General features: G+C 51.7%; 1 protein-coding gene across 2 annotated transcripts; it reads right to left on the reverse strand.

Annotated features, from left to right (window-relative positions):
• Positions 1-105: 105 nt before the first annotated feature.
• On the reverse strand, positions 106-16,392 carry per1b (period circadian clock 1b). Of its 2 annotated transcripts, XM_062449520.1 has the most exons (19): positions 16,198-16,392; positions 10,020-10,924; positions 9,182-9,435; positions 8,909-9,030; positions 8,580-8,781; positions 8,165-8,359; positions 7,929-8,007; positions 7,626-7,732; positions 7,256-7,409; positions 6,808-7,075; positions 6,555-6,663; positions 6,262-6,427; positions 5,984-6,102; positions 4,981-5,127; positions 4,152-4,457; positions 3,193-4,031; positions 2,852-3,038; positions 1,966-2,312; positions 106-1,799 (listed from the first exon to the last, which is right to left on the reverse strand). In XM_062449520.1, the coding sequence occupies exons 2-19, from the start codon at positions 10,355-10,357 to the stop codon at positions 1,548-1,550; spliced, it is 4,191 nt and encodes a 1,396-aa protein (XP_062305504.1). In that variant the 5' UTR covers positions 10,358-10,924; positions 16,198-16,392; the 3' UTR covers positions 106-1,547. The 2 variants fall into 2 exon arrangements, with proteins under 2 accessions (XP_062305504.1, XP_062305505.1); XM_062449521.1 differs by lacking the exon at positions 4,981-5,127.
• Positions 16,393-16,720: the final 328 nt, after the last annotated feature.

Below are 16,720 nucleotides of genomic sequence, written 5' to 3' on the forward strand. Positions count from 1 at the left end.
ATTCCAGCTCAACTGTTGAGGAAAAGGACTTCAGAGCCCTGGAAACAGAAGCTTGTTAGCAGTCGGATCATGACAAAAATCAAAGAAGTCCTGAGCAAACAAGAAAATATTTCATTTCATTTTATTTTGTCCATTTTTATACAAAGAAATTCACAAAAATAATTACAAACTGTTGCAGAAACCACCGACTGGACAAAGGAGAATGATACATCACCAGTAACAGTGCCACAGTGAAGAGGGGAGAGACAAAGAGAAAAATACTGTTGAAGCTCTCTTGGTGCTGCAACTTCCGTGTTTCCTGTTGTTCGAACTTCTTTCAACCAATGTGATTCAACTGCCCATAAAGCAGCCAATCAGAGCGTCCATACTTCCAAGCCTTGTGGGATTGTCCAACCAGAATCCTTGCATAAATGTCAGTTGTCAGTTTGAACCATATCCTGTCTGACAATTTCTCATTGTAGAGATCACACAGAATAATGCCCACCCAATGAGAAGTGGGAACTGAGGTCACCTGACCATGGATACCCAGTCCCAGAAGTCCAACTGTCACTCAGTGTTGTGAGTGACATGATTGTGTCGCCACAGAAACAACCAGCCTCTACTCTCTTCCAGAGCATTCATCGACAAACTCTCTTAAGACCCGCCAAAAGCTTGTTTAAAAAAAAATCACTTTTGACTCAAATAAAATAAAACACCCGTCATGTTTATAGACAACTTCATTTTGGACCGACTTTAGTCATTTTAAGTATAAAAATATACATTACCGCTTAGAGTAAAAGTAAACCAGGTTTATCATGTACATTTGGTCTAAACGACTGGCATTTGTGTAAGTGAAGAAAATAACCACTTCCAAACAAATTGGAAAACAAGATGGAGAAGAAAATATACCTTCTCATGATCTGAAAACATTTGAACAAAAAGAAACTCAAAACAGGAGGGATTAGCAGCTGAACTCCCCCATTTTATGTGATGTGAGTTCACCCAACTGGGCTCTGAACTGTACAGTAGAGCCCAATATATCTCAAGACAGGTGTAGACTGCAGTGAAACACACCGTCTTAAATAAATTGGCAATTTCGAAACACATTCAATGTCTTTTCACATCTTTGTCTTTCTTTGTAGTGTTTTTCACCATTATATTACAAATAAATTAAATAAGAAAAACAACAAAATGTGCACAATGCAATGTCTCACTCTTAAAAACCGAGTGTGTTGTGTTGCTGGAGTTGACCATCAAGGGATACTGATAGATACAATACTAGAGAGAAAAAAGTTACTGATTGGACCCAGAGGGATGATTGATTCGGAGGCCAGCCAATGAGGACGATTAAATAACGGCAGTTGTCCCGGCACAAATGCACTTCAGTTACCCTCAATGCCCTGAGAACCAATTAAAACCTTCGTACTGACTCAACCAATCAAAACCCTCATATCGACGTGGCGTTCAACTCTTTGACCCCGAGGTGCACATTTCTCAGATGGCTGCCGTCCAGGTAGGAAGGTAACAAAACCTAACAAAGTTCTCGTTCTTCTCTAACCACCTCCTCCTCAGTGGGTCATAACAGTTGCAACCGCCTTTTGCGAGGTCACTTCCTGTTCCTCTGTGGTCATTTCCTGGTCGTTTCCTTGGGTTTCGCCGTGAGAGGCCTCGCCCTCGTCCATGGCGGCGTCGGGCTGGGCCGTGGCCTTCTCCTGAGCGGCGCCCTCTTCGGTCGCCTCCAGGACGCCGCCCAGCTCCATCTCGTGGGTCTCCACGTCGTAAGGGGCGGCCAGGGGGGGAGACTTGCACCCCATACAGGCCTGGAGGACGGGCGGAAGAAAGGCGGACGGGGTTAGAAACAGAAGCGCAACCGTGGCTCATGAGTGTCTGCGATATATATAGCTACAGGTAAAGCTATATCTTAAGTTTGTGTCTGGCTTTATCGGTGTGCGTGCGTGTGTGTGTGCGCGCGTGTGGTAAACTGACCGAGACGTTGATGGTGCGGGGCAGGCGCCCCGTGCGGATCCAGGGGTGCACCTGGCTCAGCTCTCTCTTCTGCTCCTCGGTGAAGCGAGGCTGGTGCTTCTGCATGGGCCGCAGGGCCTCGCGGTCCTGCCGGAGCACCGCCTCCATGTCCCTGACGGGCATCTGGTAGGTCATCATGACCGTGTCGTTGGTGTTGGCCATCAGCAGCCAGATGGGGTCCTGCAGGACCGACTTGATGAACTGCTCGTCGCCGCTGGCGCCCCCCGCGGGCGGCTTGCGGGAGTGGTCGTTCTCCGACGAGTCGATGCTGCCGAAGTACTTGCTGGTGTGGCTGCTCTGGCTGCTCCCTGGGGAAGGGGGGGGGGGGAGGGGGGGGGGGTCGAAGGTTAGATCCTCGCTATGCTTTCCATTAAGGAGTAGCGTCGCACATGTGATTTCGAACATTCCAACTGACTATTTTCCGATAGACAAAAACTATGTGACGAGCGCTATAGTACGGCTTCAACATGTACAATGAAGAAGCTAACAAGTAACCCTAGCAGGTAGTAGCATTGCTACGAGTATTATGCTAGCTTGCTAGGCAACGGAAGCTAACTAAAGCTGGCTAGCTTCCGTTTCGGAAAAATAACTCAGTCTGGTGGGAGCGTCGAAAATATTTAGAACTCACGCTCATCTAAGGGGTTAATGGACTTCTCTCTCTTGTTGACCCACCAAACATACTAACACGAAAAAGCAATTTGTTGGCAACCAAGTTGCATTTATGTCTGTCAGCCAGGCTGCAGTTGATGAGGCGGTGTTGGCCACAACATCAGCGACTCCTACTGGCTTCCCCTATCTGTCGATAACTCCAGCCAGGAGGTGTGTGTGTGTGGGGAGCGCTACTTACTGGTGCCACTGCCTGAGGAGCTGCAGCCGTTGGAACCCGAGCCGGACCCCGAGCCGGACCCCGAGCCGGACCCGGAGGACCCCGTCCCCAAGGAGCCGGAGCCAGAGCGAGAGTCCTCCTGGAGGAGCAGGTCCAGCAGGTCGCTGGAGGTGGACATGACGTCGTGGTTGGACTCGTTGGTCTCCCCCTGGAGAGGCGGAGGGAGGGATGAGAGGAGACGGAGGGGATGAGAGGGAGAACCTCTTTTTGTCCTCGTCCAGAGAAATGGATGAGAGCTGGTCGTGTTTTGACAACCTCAACTGGGTGTGTGTGTAACTCTCTCTCTCTCTCTCTGAACTTACATTCTCGTTCTCCTTGGAGTGGTCTTCGGAGCTCCTCTGGTTGGAGGAGCCTTCGCTTCCGGCCCCTTGCGCGGAGGGCGCGGCGGCCAGCGCCGTGGCGACCTCCAGCCGGTTGCTCGGCGACTCCTCCAGCTGCAGCAGGTTGAGGGGGGAGGAGCAGCGCGACTGGAAGAGGGGCGAGTCGGCGCCCTCGCGCTCGGCCTGCGCCTGGCCGCAGGACTGCGGCGTGCTGGAGCGGGACGGGGCCCGCGGGCCCTGGACAGGCACGCCGGCCGGCATGGGGAGGGGCAGGGCCATGGGGGCGGCGAAGGGGAAGGCGGCGTTGGGGTTGTAGAAGTGCTGGTGGCCCGGGGGCATGACGGCGGCGCCGGGCTGGGCCATGGGCCCCGCCATCTGGGGTATGGAGGGGTTGAGCTGGGGGAACATGTAGTTGGGCAGCACCAGGGTCATCATGGGGGGCACCATTTGGGGGGTCTGGAGGGCGGGGAAGCGGAGCCCCACGGCCAGGGAGGGGTCGGGGACTGGGACGGGCATGGGCTGGGAGAGCGGGGGGTAAATGGGGTAGATGGGCAGCATGCCGGGGGGGTAGGGCACCGAGGGCAGGCTGGCCTGGGAGGCCACCGAGGTGGGCCAGGAGGAGGAGGTGGTGGGGGCACCCAGGGGCATGGGCAGGGGCAGGGGGTAGGTGGAGGTGGGGGGGCATGCGTTGGCGGCGCTGGGGCCCCGGAGGGGGGTTCTCTGGTCGCTGCTCTCCTGGTGCTTCAGCCTCTTGCCTCCCCGGCCACGCCGCCGGCCACTACTGCCCCCTGCTGCTGGGTAGTCACGGGAACAACGTGCCCCTGGAGGAGACAACGGGAGGAGGAGGAGGGAGAGTTAACATGGAATGAACATAAGACACTTTTTTATAACTGAAAAATACAACTTCGATACATCAAGAGGGGTGCCGTCAGGCGTCTCACCACTGGCTAAGGGACTGGTGGCGGTGGGCGGGCAGCGCAGGGCAGAGGCGGGGTCGAACACCCTCAGCTGGCTGAGGTCTCGGAAGCGGCAGAGGAAGGCCTGCTCCTCCTGCTGCGTGTGGGCCGACAGCACCTCCTTGGTCAGGCCGAAGCGGCCTCCTCGCCGAGCGCCCTCCCTCTCGGGCTGGGCGGCCGCCGGGCTGGGCGGGGCCGCGGCCACGGCGGGCGGAGCCGGGGGGGCTGGGGCGGCGGCGGCGGGGGAAGGGGCTGGCGTCGGAGTGGGCGGGGCTTCCTCCATGACGATGTCTGCAGAAGAGAAACAGAAGGGGAGGGGGTGTTATCAAAGGGAGACTTATATGAAGATAAAACAGACAGAAGGGTTTTGATACGTGAAGACGCTTGGTTAAGAAAACACTTGAGGACTAACGAGAGACGCGGTGGAGAGAAAGAGGTTAATAAAGAGGGAGGGGAAAAAGACAACGATTAGGACGAAGGGCAAACACGGACAACAAAAGCCACTACACGACACCGACTTCAGCTGAACGGTGACTAGATGGACAGCTGGACGTGAGGACACGGTGATAGAAAGTATGCGTAGACACAGAGAGATAAAGCGACACAGAAGACAGAGAGATCAAGTCACAAACGGACAGAGAAAAAGAGAGGTAGAGACGGGCGAGGGAGTGAGCGAGGCGAGCAAGAGGAAGAGAGCGAGAGATGCCCTGACAGACAGTTAAGCGAGTGCGCGCCCGCCCCCCCCCCCCCCGCCCCCCCCCCCCCCCCCCCCCCGCCCCCAGAGTGGGCTCGAGAGTTTTGTGTGTTTTGTCACCTGACTCGGGGGGCTTCTTGTCTCCCACGTGGACGATGGTGCTGCTGAAGCTACACTGGGAGGTGACTGACGCTACGCTCGCGGCCTTACTGTGCATGGCCAGGGGCGGCATCGGAGCCGAGTCCCCTACCAAGGAGACAGCCGGACCTGCAGCGCCACACACACACACACACGCACGCGAGACGCAATTCACACGTGTGCGAGTACCGGAGGTACGTACACACACCCGTTTGCACGCCACGCACGCAACACACACACACACAGACAGACCTCGGTGAGTCATTGTTCGGAATGATCTCAGAAACCCCGCCCCTTTCAACACAAGTATGTCAACAAGCAGTCCTGGAAGAGTCAGCCAACTGGAAACGGATTTGAGGGACAGGCTTCTTTGGAGGGGATTATCCTAGCTCTCTCACTTTCTCGCACGCACTCACTCACACACACACACTCACTCCTTCGTTGGCAAGTGAACAGACTGCCTCTGGTGCTGGTTTGTGTGTGGTACTGCAGGGACAAGCTGGATATATATACACAGAAATGGGGGGGTGCTCGTTCCAATTGGCAAAATCATCCAATAGTTCCTCTTCAAAATATTTTTCCAAGTTAATACATCATAATTTAATATAAATTGTACATAGTGCCTGTGCAATCAGTGACCCAAACTAGTGAAAAACCTTTGATCTTTCAAAAGTTAGGAGCGTCATTTCAGTGATTTGGTCTCAATTTTGTTTGTTTGTCCGGAGACCTCAGCACCCTGCTTTCACTGGAAGATGGATTCTAGCAGCTTGTGGTAAAACAGGGGAACTGCAATAAGCTCATGGCAGACTGCGATGAGTCTGTCCTACTCCCCAGTCCTCCACTGCTGTCTTTAATTAGTATCCACGCTTGGACTACGGCAGAAATGTGACCAGAATTTCTATTTTTTACCATTTATTTTTACTTTTTATTTTACATGCCCACTGTTTTTCTCCAAAAGTGAGTGTGAGTGTGTGTGAGTGTGTACCTTTGGCGGTGCTGGACGTCTCCTGCTTCTTGTCGTCGTCCGACGTGGACGAGGCGGTGCAGGAGGAAGAGCCGCACTTCCTCTTGACCGTGTTGGGAACGTTGCAGCTGTCTAGGTACCTGAGAGGGGCAGGAAGTAATGTCATGAGAAGGCGTACCAGCTGGCATGGTGGCATCAGGGCAGGATATCAACGTTCTAGGTTCAGATGTCACGCTTTGAACACGTGTACTTGGCTTCTGAAAGTGGAGCTGTTTGACCTAGGACACACACACACACACCTTATGATGCTGTCCAGACAGTTGATCTGCTGGTAGGAGTAGTTGCTGGGTGGCTCTTTCTGGACCTGCTCGGTGGGGGGGGGGTTCTTGGGAAGCCCAGCTACATCTGCTATCAGGTCCTTGATGGGGTCAGTGCCCCCGATGGCTCTGAGACCGCCGACCGCTCCTGAGGGGAAGAAAGGAGGGAGGGATTGTCAGACACTGTATTGACTTCCTGTCGGTGCATGGGAGGCGACACTGGTCCCTCCTTTCTAGTCAGGTACTAGACCTCTCGGGACGTGGTTGGTTCTCACCTGTGGCGGCGTGCTTTCGTAGCGGCGCTCGGTTGCGGGACTCGATGAAGACCTGCTGCCCGTTGGTCTTGACCATGTGCACGTCCTTGCAGATCTGCTGAAACGTCATCTGGAGGAGAGACAGGGAGGGTTTAGTCATCGGCACGCTCTCCTTCCTTCCAACACTTTTTTAGATCCCTGCGTCGTCAAAGCGCGGCCGCAACAGCCACATTGGCAGGCGTGCGAGGGTTAAACCCGTCCAGCCCCGACTCACGGGGTTGTGCGCGGCGACCGCGGCAACCTTGGCGTCGGCGGGGCCGTTGCTGTCGCTGGAGGAGGCGGCGCTGAGGTGCGGGCGCTCGTGAGAGCGGGAGCCCCGGGAGGCGCTGGAGCCCAGGGAGCTGTAGCCCTGGGAGCTGCCGCTGTGCACGGGCTGCACCAGCAGCCGGTGGATCTGCTCGCTCAGCTGCACCACCTCCGGGGTGACGGCCCGCGGGTCGCAGCCGCGCGGTGGGGTGAACACGTCCTCGTTCAGGGGGCTCCTGGAGGGAGGGACGGGGGGAGGGAGGGAGTGAGGAGGGGTGGCCGGTACGCTTTCTGGGTTTACAGATCATTTACAGTATTAAGAAATTAAGAAAAAGAATCATGAAATAATAGTTCATGTCGAAGTCGAAAAATGACTAAACCGGAAAGAGAGAGATGCGTGTGGAGTTGGGACTTACGTCCTGACTTTGTGACGGCCCACGATGAAGGCCACCTTCCTGCTCCAGGGGTTGACGAAGGACGACCAGGAAGTGTCGATGGTCAGGTACTCCCCGCTGCGGGCGCACATCCTCAGGGGAGCGTGGTCGAACGGCTGGCCTGCAAACTGGAGGACTGGAGGGAGGGGAGAAAAGGGGGGGGGGGCGTCGCTGGGTTAGAACGCAGTCTTCTGTACATGAATATTATGTTGAGGCAGAGACACAGAGAGAGAGACACAGAGAGAGAGAAACACACACAGAGAGAGAGAGAGACACAGAGAGAGAGAGAGAGAGAGACAGAGAGAGAGAGAGAGAGAGAGAAGACAGGATAAACCAAATATGGGAAACTCACTCTTTTTGTGGATGGCCACCATGATGGGCCTGTCCTCTGGGTGCAGGTAAAGCAGGACTGGGGTCCCCACCAGGTCCTGGGGCAGGTAGCCCAGCAGAGGCACCGCCCTGCACAACAACAACAACCACAATGCAACGTTATCGCAATGCCCAGGTCACCTAACCCTGACCCTCTTGACGTCCACGCAACGTTAACTCGACATCCTCACGCTCCATCGGTGGATGGAGCGTCTGTGTGACAGCAGCCCCATGAGGTTACATCATCGGGAAGCCTGGTGGTGATTCTGAATGCTGGGGTACTGACCTCTCATCCACCTCCTGGAACAGACAGCTGGGAGTGTGACTGGTGGTGAAGATCCTCTTGTCTGTGGGGATGCGGGGAGCTGAGGGGAGGGAAGATAGGGAGAAAAAACCAAGTCAAAATAAGAGGTTAGATTCTAATGACGCCATGACTTTGCACGTGCTCGCAAATGAGTCTATTATATATTTTTTTAAAATTTTATTTAAGACATTTGAAATGTGTTGCGCGGGACCCCGTACCCTCGTATCCAGAGTGGACCCTCTCGGCGATGAGCAGGCAGCAGGGCTGGGGCTCGGAGGAGTCCGAGTCCCTCAGGGTCAGCTGGTAGGGCGTGAGCCGGAAAGGGTAGTAGCGCATCTCGCCGCCGTGCGCCCGGTCGGCACTGATCCGGCAGAACATGGACTTCTCCTGGGTGCAGTCCACCGAGGGGGACACTGGGGGGGGTGGGTGGGAAGAGAGGAGGGGTTAGAGGGCCGACGGAGCACTTGTGCACTTAATTCACAGATTCCCAGTCAAAAACAGACCCTATGCCTTCCTAACTTCCAACATTCCCTCTATTCCTACCCCCCCCCCCCAGACCTCAAATGTTCCATTCCCCCCCCCCCCCCCCCCAGGTTCTTCCACGGTTCCCCTCTCCCTCTCCCCGGTCCTCACCGGAGCCGATGCAGGCGGCCCAGGCGGGCAGGCGACAGGGGGCCGTGCTGCTGTAGAAGGTGGACACGTCCTGGGGGGCCAGCAGCTCCGAGAAGATGGTGCTCTGGAGCCGCTCTGGCTTGCAGCGCAGCAGGGACGAGCCCTGCGGGGAGATGTACACCACCTTCCCCGACAGGAACGACACCGCCATGGAGAACGTGTCCTGTGGACGTGGAGGGGCGAGCCGGGAAGGGTGACAGAAAGAAAAGTGAGCGAGTGGGACAACAGGATTAGTCTCTTCTTTATTGACATTATTTTTGTATTTTAGTTGATGTGTGTGTGAGACTTACAGTGTTTTTGAGTGTGTACTCGGAGGTGATGTTGTCCAGCTCCTCAATGGTGAAGGTGGACAGGTCCAGGCTGCAGTCGTGACACTCCTCCACGCTCCACTGGTGGTAGTACTCCTGGTTGGCTGAGGAGGTCAGGGTCAAAGGTCAAGTCACAAAGCTAAAAGCCAATCGCGCCCCAACATGCTGTCGCCCCTCAAAACGGGGTGTCACCCGGAACATCAGCCACACTCCCCCCCTCCTGCCTCCCCTCCCGCAGCCTCCCCCTGGACTCACCTCGGACTTGTTTGACGCAGTTGAGGGCGTACTTCAGGGCCTCCAGCGTGCTCGAGTGGCCCTTGCCGCGGCGCTCGGCCGGCAGGCGGATCTTCAGCTCCCTCAGGGCCTTCATCAGCTCCTTCTGGGTGCGGACGCGCGCCGACTGGTCGCTGCTGCAGCCGGAGGTGGAGGGGGGGTCCTGCTCGGAGCTGCCGCTCAGCAGGCTGTACGCCAGCGAGCTGCTGGGGGGGGAGGGGATCTGGGAGGCGGAGCTGCGAGGAACCCACGAAGACGACGTCGAACGGGGAGGCGGAGGAGATGGGAGGGAACGAGAGAGAGGGATGAGTTGGGGCGAGATCACTTTCCGATGCTGCCGGCCAAGTCTGAAGGCTATGAGCTAACACGACGACCTTCTCCTGACCTGACCCGTTATGTGGTCTTGGCCATCTGTAGGCCCCCCCACCCTTCCACAGCCCTTTTGTTTCAAGAATGGCAGCCATATTGTCGCCCAATCTGCACAATGCATAACCGTCTGCCAGAGGGACCTTGGACCTCAACCTGGACCCCCTCGCTCCCAACTATTAATAAACACACACAATTGTCACCGTAATCCCATGTCAAAAGTTTAGCACCCGGTCACGAACTAAGTTTTGGAGAATTCTGCCCCAGTAAATAATAAGCTTCGATTTCTTATCCACGGATTGATGCTACAGTTGACCCGTCTAAATAACACGCCACTTGGCACTAACCACTGTAATGCTGTTAGAACCGTGAACTTCTGGCGCCTCGGTTCTCTGCCGCACCGTTTGCACCGCTTGCATGTGGCTTTGAATCATAATGCATGGGAGTGGTTTACCTCTTGTTGCTGTCTGTGGTCTCCAGCAGCATGGCCGAGTCCTTGCCATTGGAGGAGCCGTGGGAGCTCCGGGTGGACGGGCGCCCCCGGGAGTCGTTCCCGCTCGACAGCCCGTCCGTGTCGTCCGAGTTTGGGCCCCTCGGGTCCCCGCCGGAGGACCCCCCAGAGCCGGGCGACGATCCTCGCTCCCGGTTGGTTCCCTCCGAAGCGGACGCGTCGCCGTTGTTGTTCAGGGGGTTGCCTCCTGGTCCCGCCTCCCGCTCCTCCACTTCCTCTGACCTGCACAGCCGCCCCCGACTGTCACTTCCTGGGGCGGAGTTTGAGTTGTCATAACTCATGCTAGTTTAGGACGAGGCTGGTAAAGCTTGGTTGAGACGCGCGCTCTCAGCCAAGTGAAAATAATGGAGAAACTTTTGTGCGTGCGTGTCTTTTTCCAGCTTTTAGGTTGGACTACTATGACAGCACATGTGAATCATGGTTGATGTTGGTTGGTTAACACTTAGGAGAGAAGACCATGGTTTCCCCTGGGAGAACAGCTCCGAAAACAGACAAGGTGCTACTTATGCAAACCCGCCTTCTGGGTTGAGAAACGGAGGTGTGGAAAGAGCGAGTGAGAACAAAAAAACTCCAGCTCCAACACTTAACGCGTATCTTCGAAAGTCCAGTCACGTAAACAAGTATTACTCTGTGGTAATCTTAGGGACAAAGGAAAACGACGTCTTATGAAACAGCCTTGGCTGGTGGCGCTGTAACAGATGGGCTGTGAGAGTGTCTCTGCCTGCTGCTCGGAGGAGAGAGTGGAAAAATGAGAGAAAAAAAGAGAAAGAGTGTGAACTCATTTATTCTTCTCAATCTGCGCTGCGTCTTCTTGCTCTCTAGGGCTGTGCTGCTGGGTGTCGAACCACCTGGAGGAGAGAGAGAGAGAGAGAGAGAGAGAGAGAGAGAGAGAGAGAGAGAGAGAGAGAGAGAGAGAGAAGGGGGGGGGGAGACAGAACAAAGAGTTACCATGCATCCTGCTTTCTCCAGTGTGGCATATCTTCTATGACATTTATCTTCCCTGCAATTTGTTGCACTTTTCTTTTGCAAACCAACTTAGTATTATCTCCCCCCCCCCCTAGTGTCCCCACCCCTTGCCGGACCTCAAAGGGGTTCATGGCCCACTCATTTGCCCCTAAACACCTCAAAGGGAGGCAACCTTTGAAGTTGAAAGCCAAAGGGAATTATTATAAAGTGTGTGTGTGTGTGTGTGTGTGTGTGTGTGCACCGGCACACGTGCACCTTCACACATACACCTGCGACTGCTCGGTTGTTTACTACTCGTCTTTGTAGGAGTTTGTTTCCAATCTATCGTCTCCCCCTCTCTCCCCCCTCTCTCCCCCCTCTCTCCCCCCCTCTCCCCCCCCTCTCTCCCCCCTCTCTCCCCCCCCTCTCCCCCCCCTCTCTCCCTTCTGTCAGTGCCCGTCTACCTCCATCTGTGGCGGCCCGTAGCTCCTCTCCGGACTCCGCTGTGACTGACTCTCAGCAACATGGACTTTATTTCGGTGCACGATCGCTCAGCGGGGAACAGGGTGTGTAGATGTGTGTGTGTGTGTGTGTGCATCTGTGTTTGTGTGTGTTCATGCACCCAACTATTGGTCCAGTTCCCGGAGATCTGGTTCAAACCAGTCCTCCTCCCCCTCCTCCTCCAGAAACCTTCTCAAAGAAAAACAACTCCCAGTCCAGCTACATGCAACAAGTGTCTAGGTAAACTGTGCATGGGGTGGATTAACCAAAAATCCCCAAATGGGCCATTTGCATGCACAGCCCTAATGCAACCCTCGTCATAGGTAAGACTCCAACAGACAAGCAGTCCAAAACACTGATAAGCCCAGAAAACACTCGCCCCAAACTGCCCTTAGGCGCAGACCCGTTGGGACAATTAAGGCTGCCTGGATTATTTCAAGTGACCCAACAGGTCACCCATCTACGCAGGTAGTGTCCTTCCCTATTTACGCCCTGGAGTTACTCACCGGTAATCCAGTAATCCCACAGTAAGTGCACATACATGGACACAGTGCCAGAGGCCTTAGGCAGCAGGAGGTGGACTAAAACAACTTTGTCTGACGTGGGGTGGTGGTGTGTTAGTGTGTGTGTGGGGTTGAAGCCTGAGTCTCTAAGGCTGATGAGGCTCAGGGCCAGGCAGAAGACTGCTTGCCAGTTGGGCCCTAGCTGGACACTGCAGAGGCCAATCCTTAAGACTTGAACGAAATACGCGTGTGCTGTCTAAGTTTGCTGGATGACGAGCATAGACAGGCATTTAAACCTAAATCTATTTGCGGGGGGAATAACAATTTAGAAAGCCTGCTTTATGGTGCAGATTACAATGACAGGTCACTGAGATGCAGCCTTCGTCAATTATCAAGTCATTCTAATTTGGCAAGATGGTTTGTGTTTAAACTGGTTAAAAAAAAATTACAATAAAAAAAAAAAATCTCTGCAAATGGACAAACATGGAATAAAAAAAGCAACTTCATTCAAATAGGAGTAAATCTAACAACGTCACATGTATCCTCTGCTAAGACCACAATGAAACTGGTGAGTGAAGTAATTAACCTTCGTTGCTTCAAATATTCAATATGGAGCTGGCCCATCTTGGGTTAGATATGGTTAAAGGGCTTACCTGTAGGCCGAGTTGGCAAAAAAAAAATATTGAACATGATAAGCTCATGCAGTGTAATGACACAGAACTGCCAGAGAGGAGGAGGAATTATTAGGTGCGTTCGACTTCATGCAGCGCCGGCGTCGCCTGCAGCCCGGCTGACTTGAAGCAGCCAATGGCATTCTCAACTTCAAGGCAGCCGGCTGCAGGCGGCTGTCGGCGCCGCCGGTGCTGCATGAAGTCGAACACACCCATTAGTAAACGAGGCGTTGCCATATCGAAAAACAGTGTCAATCTGAGTAATGAAAACAGCCAGCATGCACACCACATTAAAGCATGGCTACGTTGTAGCCAACCTTTCCAAACACGTTTTTGACAGTCATACAGTCTTGCAACATGTAGTTATTCAGAGAAACTGACTTGCGTTTGTTATTAAACAAATACAATTTAAAACTTCCATGTGCATTTTTTGTTGACATAATAAAACTTGACAGCAACAGTATGCTTCACGCAAAACCATTCGATTTTGTCGTAGGGAATAGAGAAGACAGGATCGTTAAAATACTATCGGGCATTGAGTTTAGCTCAGTGGTAGATAATTTGGCTGCATATCTAAGGATCGCATGTTCAAATCCCCCATTTATGTTGCTTTGGAGAAAAGCATCTGCTAAATACATCACTTCGAATAAGTTAACACTGACAAATGCATTCCCTACCGCGATTTACAAATGGGACGATGCAAAGAGCAAAGTCTCGGGTTGCAACAAAAGCACTGCGATCCGTTTATCAGTAGCTTTTATGAGATGCCAGCCAGCTTGTACATCACTTTCCGTTGTAGTTAAGAATGTTCATCAGCTTTTTCTCACGTCCGCAACGACAGAAAAAATGTGTTTACTGCGTAAAAAAACCTGCGTGGAGCTGGCTCATTGCAGTCCCTTCCCAATCTCAGCTCTCTGCTCAGATGATGCACGTGTTCTAGGATGTGCTTCCCGCAAGCCTTCTCGGCCCCTCATTGGACAAACCTTCTGGCCAATGAAGGACGCTTCCTACTGCTAGCAGCATGCTAGGGGCTGGGCTGGCCCGACAGGGACACAGCACTCTAATTCATATATAGGCTATGTGTATGCATACATTTAATTTGTTTGGGCACCAAAATGAAATCCAATAGGTTGTTGATCTCTGATGTATCCATTCTACTCAAATTATTTAAGACTTGACAAATGAGCAGGCTACCTTAAGATGACCAATTTATCAGTTGTAACCAAGTGGGGACTATAAGCCTTCCTACGAAAAAAGCTGATACCAAGTAACCCACTAAATTCAGTAACAACACAACACCAAGACAGCCCACGTCATAGTCTGGTAGGGAAAAAGTAGCCTATAATAGGCCTGTCTACAAGCTACCTTGAGATAAAGAAATCCACATGGGTGAAGTCAGAGCAAAATGTAGACTGTGTGGATCCCTTGACACGGTTTCCAACTTTGGGCCGTCTGTACTTAGCAGTAGAGTGAATGAGTCTACAGCATTGCAGGTATTAGTGTGACAATAGTCTCATGCAGCAGTAGGTGCTACACATGTGTTACACATGCATATTGGACATTTGTAAAACAACTAGTTGAGCTTATCTAGGGCCCATGTTGAGTGCAATTATGGTTAACGTCAATGCCATTTCCCTACAACGTAACTGCGTGTTTCCTTCTACGCCCTCATCCTATGAGGCCTTTTAATAATAACAGAGGATTCATTTAATTTGGGAACAATGACTTACTAACTCTAATACCTCAGTTGGGAACCAAACATATAGCTGCCTCTAACTCAGAAACTACTGCTAACTGGAGCAGATAAGTCTGATTTGAGTCTAGAAGACCTTGCTAACATTTCTGTTCGATACCTAGCACAGACCTTTATTAGATCTTTTGATCATCAGCCAAAGATATGCCACTCACTTGGTCCATGTGGTCCAAATGTACACAGCCTTGATGTAGTATGAACATGGACAAACATGTGTTTCCTGGCGTCACACTGCTTAACCCCAATAACTCACCTCTCTCTTACATAATACCAGCATGATATTTCCGTCATGGTCTTTCCGGAAACGGTGCCCTGACCAATAGAACCTTTCCCATTTTAAAATACACCTAGGGATTCTAAATGAAACCCAAGGCCCTTCAACAGCTGGTTGGCTATTACAGGTAACAGTCTGAGGAAATTGCCTTTGTATGTTTTTTTACTGTGACAAGAGGATGGTTATCTCTGTGTACGTCAGCTCTTTCCCCGAGCTCTCACGAATACTTATTGTCCTTTTTCTTTTTACTTCCAGACGTTTGATTTGCTGCCCCTTTGTCTGCTCAGTATGGGTCAGGCAGGTAGTTCAAGTCACGACAGGATTATCATGGGTTTAGCATCCATGCTACTGGTTTCAAGCCCTCTGCCTTTCACACTCAGTGAGTGTGTGTGATTGTGCATGTGTGTATGCGAGTGCGAAGTAGAGTGTGAAGCGAAACTGCAATACCTTGAGTCACCTCACCATGAGACACGTTGAGCCTGACACATTTTCTTGATGCGTGTGGATGTCTGTCACTTAAGGGACAATTGCCTGCCTACCTCCCTTGGTCTACAGCCCTGTCAGCTGCCCTGTCCCAATGATCTCACATTAGTTTGACAGAAGACTGCCAACAATTATCAATGGACAAACTAGCACACTTTGCTCAGATTACCAAAATCACTTAGGGAACTGGAAGGTTTTACTTGTGACCAACTCAAGAATGGCCAATTAACTTGAAAGGTGTCTATGCACGCAATGGTATCTGCTAATTTGTATGCAAAAGAGTATATTAGTTTACATGATCAATGCACTCCTCTGCTACACATTTTATGACAACAATCTAAAACTGCAAAGTCATTTTTTGTATTTACATTTTATATCGTTGAGCATAATTTAGCAGTAACTTAACAGCCCTCTCATGTGGGCGTGTACAGTAGTGCAAGTGCTTAACCAGTTTAATGATGAATTCCTCATAGCTTGTCATGATTGTAGATAGCCTACACTGCGAAGGTCAATCTCAAGTTTCTCCTAATAAAATATTTTTAGTCCATCCATTACGGTTATAACGCCCTGCTGTACAGCAGACTTGCTGAATAAAATGTTATTTCCGCACATACAGTAATCTTTCGAACGAATACGTCATGCATTAATGGTGAAATACTAAAATACTATGGCTGCACATTTGCCTCGTGAACCGTCGTGTGTATTTTCTAAGTACTTTCCATGTAACAACAAGTATATAGCTTAGGCCTATTACATGTATCGAACTTCACATTATTTTCCTAAAAACGTTGTTACTAGACATGTCAAGTTTAGGCTCAGGTTTGTCGTGACTGAAGCAAATGCACGAAGCTAAGGAACAAAGCTAGGCGATTCCAATGTTATGGATAACTATTACAGAATGTACAAACACATTTGTATGAACTTCCTAAACAAATGCATCAAAAATCCTAACAGTCAGACAAATACATATCACTCAAGAGACGACAATTACCTCAGAATTCTTTCGCGTTGACGCTTCGGATTGCTGATATTCCGACCAAACGAATGATATGAATCTATATTAAAGTTAAGATTTAAAAGTAAATGTTTCACATCAAGGACGAACCAAAGCACGATTGTCGACCGTCAACAGTGGGTCCGTTTCAGTTCTATTCTATGACACACATTTCGGTTCTCCGCACCCCAGTCAACACGGAGAGGTACACGTGCCTCTGTCTCTTCTCCTCTGAATTTGTAAGTAACCAATCCCATTGGCTGGCAGTGAACAACGACTCCACCTGGGTCCGCCCACAAATACTCTCATTGGTCGAGGGGGGCGTGGATATGCTGCACGGGGCCCTGCTGTCACGTTGCAACATGCCTGCTCCTGAGCTCAAACCAGAAGGCAACATAGGGACGCAGTGTACTATTGGTAGGTCTATCAACCGTAATCCCCATAGTACACACGCACAAATGAAGCTTTCGACCGTTTGACAACATTTAATACATCAATTAACTGCAAATATTAAAGTATC

The sequence above is a fragment of the Osmerus eperlanus genome, chromosome 23 (assembly GCF_963692335.1).
Source record: "Osmerus eperlanus chromosome 23, fOsmEpe2.1, whole genome shotgun sequence".
NCBI lineage: Eukaryota > Metazoa > Chordata > Actinopteri > Osmeriformes > Osmeridae > Osmerus > Osmerus eperlanus.

What these genes read in the sequence shown, in the direction of transcription:
- per1b (XM_062449520.1), bottom strand. Translation starts at nt 10,357, where the DNA reads ATGAGTTATGACAACTCAAACTCCGCCCCAGGAAGTGACAGTCGGGGG. An exon ending in GGCCGCCTGCATCGGCTCCG is followed by an intron (nt 8,360 to 8,579) that starts GTGAGGACCGGG and finishes CACCCCCCCCAG; the next exon opens with TGTCCCCCTCGGTGGACTGC. An exon ending in CCCGCACCATCAACGTCTCG is followed by an intron (nt 1,800 to 1,965) that starts GTCAGTTTACCA and finishes CCCGTCCTCCAG; the next exon opens with GCCTGTATGGGGTGCAAGTC.